Raw genomic sequence first — 3,756 nt, 5'->3', positions numbered from 1 at the left:
TTTTAATCACCCTGTATATGACATAATAAAATGATTATTCTGGATTTTTTATCGCATTTAATTAATTTATTTTACAAATTCCACTGTACAAACGCAAGATCTTACATCTGCTGTATTTGATCTGCATTCCGTTGCTTGATTCACATTTATGGCTTTGTTTCCATTCACCCTAAGGCGAAAAATTGCTAACACATGTAGGCAATTCCAAGTTTATTTTTACATARGCGTCCTGATCAAAACTAGTTAATTAAATGCGATTTAAACATTAAAAAAAACTTAATAATTCTTAAACTTAATAGTGATTTACAAAYTGTTATACAATGAAAAAAAATTCTTCGYTTTTATCTGGCAACGTCACTTATCAAATCGTCAAAATCAATCGATCGAAGTAAATCAATGCYTGGACTTTAAGCTTGAACCAACCAACCAATGKWCGYTGATAGTTGAAAATAGAAAAATAAAAAAATAGTACTTAGCTTTAGACGAAAGTTTACTTTAGTTTTTTAAAGACCACTACGTTTTGACTGTGAGGAGCTCGAAAAACGGATTTCATGTGTTTCTTTATAATCTGTGTGAAAAGTGGCCGTCTTGATCCCTCTGTGTTATTTCATTAGTTATTTAAATGTAGTGTACCATTTTTTCAAAAATACTTTTAAATGAGCTCCGAATAAAACGAGAACAATTTACAAAAAGAAAACATTTTTTCGTGCAGTCTGGTGATTTGTAATATTTCATGTGTCAAAACATGATTTTGTTTGGCACGAAATTTTCCTATCCTTGCAACTTGTAATAAGATTTGTATCAGTTTAAACGGTGGGTGTTTGGGAATGCGAAATTCCAAAGATGAGACCTGCATTTTATCTTTTCTATATTTATTCTATATCTAAATTAATTCAAACTTTAACAGACAAAATAATATTAAGGGCTGTAAAAGATGGGCATTCAAACTTCTATTGAATCTTTATCTATTGAAGAATCGATAAGTTTATAAGTACAATTCAAATCAGTTCTGTTAAACAATTCCGACTTTTCTGTGTAACGATTGGAGCTGAATTAAGTATGCAAAACTCCCTTGTGCTTCTAATTACAATGAACAAGAATTTGTCAACTTTGCTTCGATCACACAGAAAAGTTTTAAGAAAGATCAATTTATGATAAATAATGGACTAGTTCGATATTTTGCGAATAACGGTCGAATTAAATGTGTACTGTAGACCGCTATAAAAGTAGCTTGTCTTTGAGCTGTAGCATTTTATATATCTGGTACATAAATAATTGATTGATGTAGGATTTAACAAGGTGTGCCGAAACGAAATTACATATTTTCTATTTTTGTCAACGAATTTTGCAATAGGTGCGCTCTCTAAGGGAATTAATGTTAAAGGCATTTACACATTTCCATATAAAAATTTTTTAATTGACACACCTTGTGACGGGAATTTTGTAGTCGTGATGATTGTAATCTAAAAGGACATGGAGTCATGAAAAGTGGCGAAAGATGACTGAAAATGAGACAAGCTGTTCCACTGAAGACATGAGTACAACTGCACTGGCGATAAAGTTTGCACACAATCATAGAAACTAGGAATGTTATAATTATGGCAATACTTACTTATTATACAATACGATGTCCGGCCTCCAAATGTGGTCCGACGGAACGTGGAGCATGTGAACACCTCCGTATTCCTTCGGTTCCCATCTCAGTTTGTAGTCGTACCAAGACTAAAATCATAAACAATATTAGGATTAGTTCAAAATTCTTTACAATGGGTTTGAATTTTTCGGGAAGTTTTTTATCTAATCAGCAGTAAGATATCTTTTGGTAACACCGATGCGCCACAGACTAGAGATGGGAAAGGGGAAGACCGAGAAGAAACACATCGTTTATAAAGCTAGCGTTCAGCCCCCTGTTAGGGTTTGTAATAATTGTCCAAAAAGATAACCATTATTTTCTAAACACACGTACGCTCTTCTAACCTTTGAATCTGGATACTAGATTTGGAATTATGGCTCTTAATGCGTCAGTAGCTGTTCTCAAAAATTGATCTTCAGTGTCAAAGTGTTGAACGTAAACTTGTTAAGTTGGTTGTTAATGTAACCCCAACAGAAGAAATTGAATGGGTTCAAGTCTGGCGATCGGGCTGGCCAGGAAACGTCACCATAAGTTCCTATCCATCTTCCTGGAAATTGAGACAGGTCATCTCGAACTTGTCTGACATTGTGCGCAGGAGCCCCGTTTTGTTGACACCTATATTTTCTCGTGGAAGAATATCCAAACTTTCTTCTAATTCGATTTCCAATAAGTTAAGGTACACAGAAGGCTGTGGTTAAAGCCGTGATTCATATGTTTCTTAATTTAGCCGAGCTCTTATCTCTTACGGTTTCGAAGATTCTCATGCAATCCCAAGTATTATATTTTCTCAGATTCTTCGAACAAAACCGGAAAAATTAGAAAAAAAAACTTACTTAGAAAAAACGAATTACACGCAAGTAGAGGCTTTCAATGCTCAAAATTAAAAGAGTACTTTTAGCAGTAATTAAGAAAGGGTCTAATATAGCAATTGGTTGAATGCAGCTCTATGGAGGAGCTAGACAAGTGCCTCAAATGGAAATATCTCATTACGAATTAAATTGAGTAAATCCGGCATTGTAAATATTAATAAAGATATGTTTATCCAATAAAGCAACTCACAGATCTCAGACAACAAATTACTGTTGCGTTACACTAGTATAGGAAAAATATAATCTTACCTGCTCCACCCATAGGTTGGTGGTCATAATCTGGTTCTTCAAGTTCTGAAACAGAAAAAAAATTATATAAATTAATGCATCATTGTAAAACCAGACTTGATTTCAGATTACATAAATTGACTAGCAGTGAAGCCTTAAATTAATTTAGTTAACGCACAGTTTATCAATAAACATCAAAATAGCTGAAAGCTTAACGTGCCGCTAATAATTAATTTAGTGTCGACGAAGCACGGTTGATGTAATGTGTTAATCTCGAGAAACACCAATATTTAATTAACTAAGTATTTCGTATGCTGTTGTCGACATTATCGCTTTGCAGTAAGTTTGCTCTCTAAAACGTAGTCATGTATAAACATCAGAAATATTCGCCCTTCAGTCTGCTAATAGCGTTAATATAGTCAACATCTCCAAATTCGAACAATAGAGCCATTTTCCTGCAGGCGGACTATTCACTCCGAAATAAATACATTGTTCTCAGATGAACTTTAATTTCCCGTTGGTTTCTCAGATAAAGGTTCTTTAAATTAATTTCGGCATTTTTGGCTATCAATGTGGACTAGTTGAAGTGGCCTAGAACGAAAAGAGTATAGGAAGCACATCAGGAGTTGAATGCAGTTTTTTTCATTAATTTACGATCAAGCTTTTAGCGATTATAAGAGACAACAAAACAAATGTGTTTTGAAGTGGTAACTTCTTATCACGCGGTGTGAATCGGTTGGAATGCGTTACGGTGCCGTTATGTACAAGATAGGAACCGCAAAGCGTCCGGATCTTCCAATCCTGAGTGCAAAGGTGGTCCTACCTGACCGCGTTGTTACACCGACACTGTTCTGAACAGTGTAAGGGTTTAAGCAAACCATCTCTGAAGATGTAAACCACTCGGGCTGGCGAAACGTCAGGAAGAAATTTCATTTTACGACCTAGAAACGCGAAAAACCCACTAGTTCCAAGGAATGGCGTCAAAAGTCTATCTCTGGATGTTTCGTCTTAGCCTGTACAGCTTGC

General features: G+C 35.0%; 1 protein-coding gene across 1 annotated transcript in view; it reads right to left on the bottom strand.

Annotated features, from left to right (window-relative positions):
* Positions 1-3,756, bottom strand: part of LOC109534656 (acetylcholine receptor subunit alpha-like) — a gene marked incomplete in the record, with an annotated part of 139,839 nt that overhangs the window by 88,855 nt on the left and 47,228 nt on the right. The window contains 2 exon segments of the mRNA XM_048668645.1: positions 1,613-1,722; positions 2,752-2,796. Coding sequence (XP_048524602.1) covers positions 1,613-1,722; positions 2,752-2,796 — 155 coding nt within the window.

The sequence above is a fragment of the Dendroctonus ponderosae genome, unplaced genomic scaffold (assembly GCF_020466585.1).
Source record: "Dendroctonus ponderosae isolate FM_Combo_2020 unplaced genomic scaffold, Dpon_F_20191213v2 Dpon_F_20191213_7, whole genome shotgun sequence".
Classification (NCBI taxonomy): Eukaryota; Metazoa; Arthropoda; class Insecta; order Coleoptera; family Curculionidae; genus Dendroctonus; species Dendroctonus ponderosae.
This window is presented reverse-complemented; position numbering and strand designations above follow the sequence as displayed.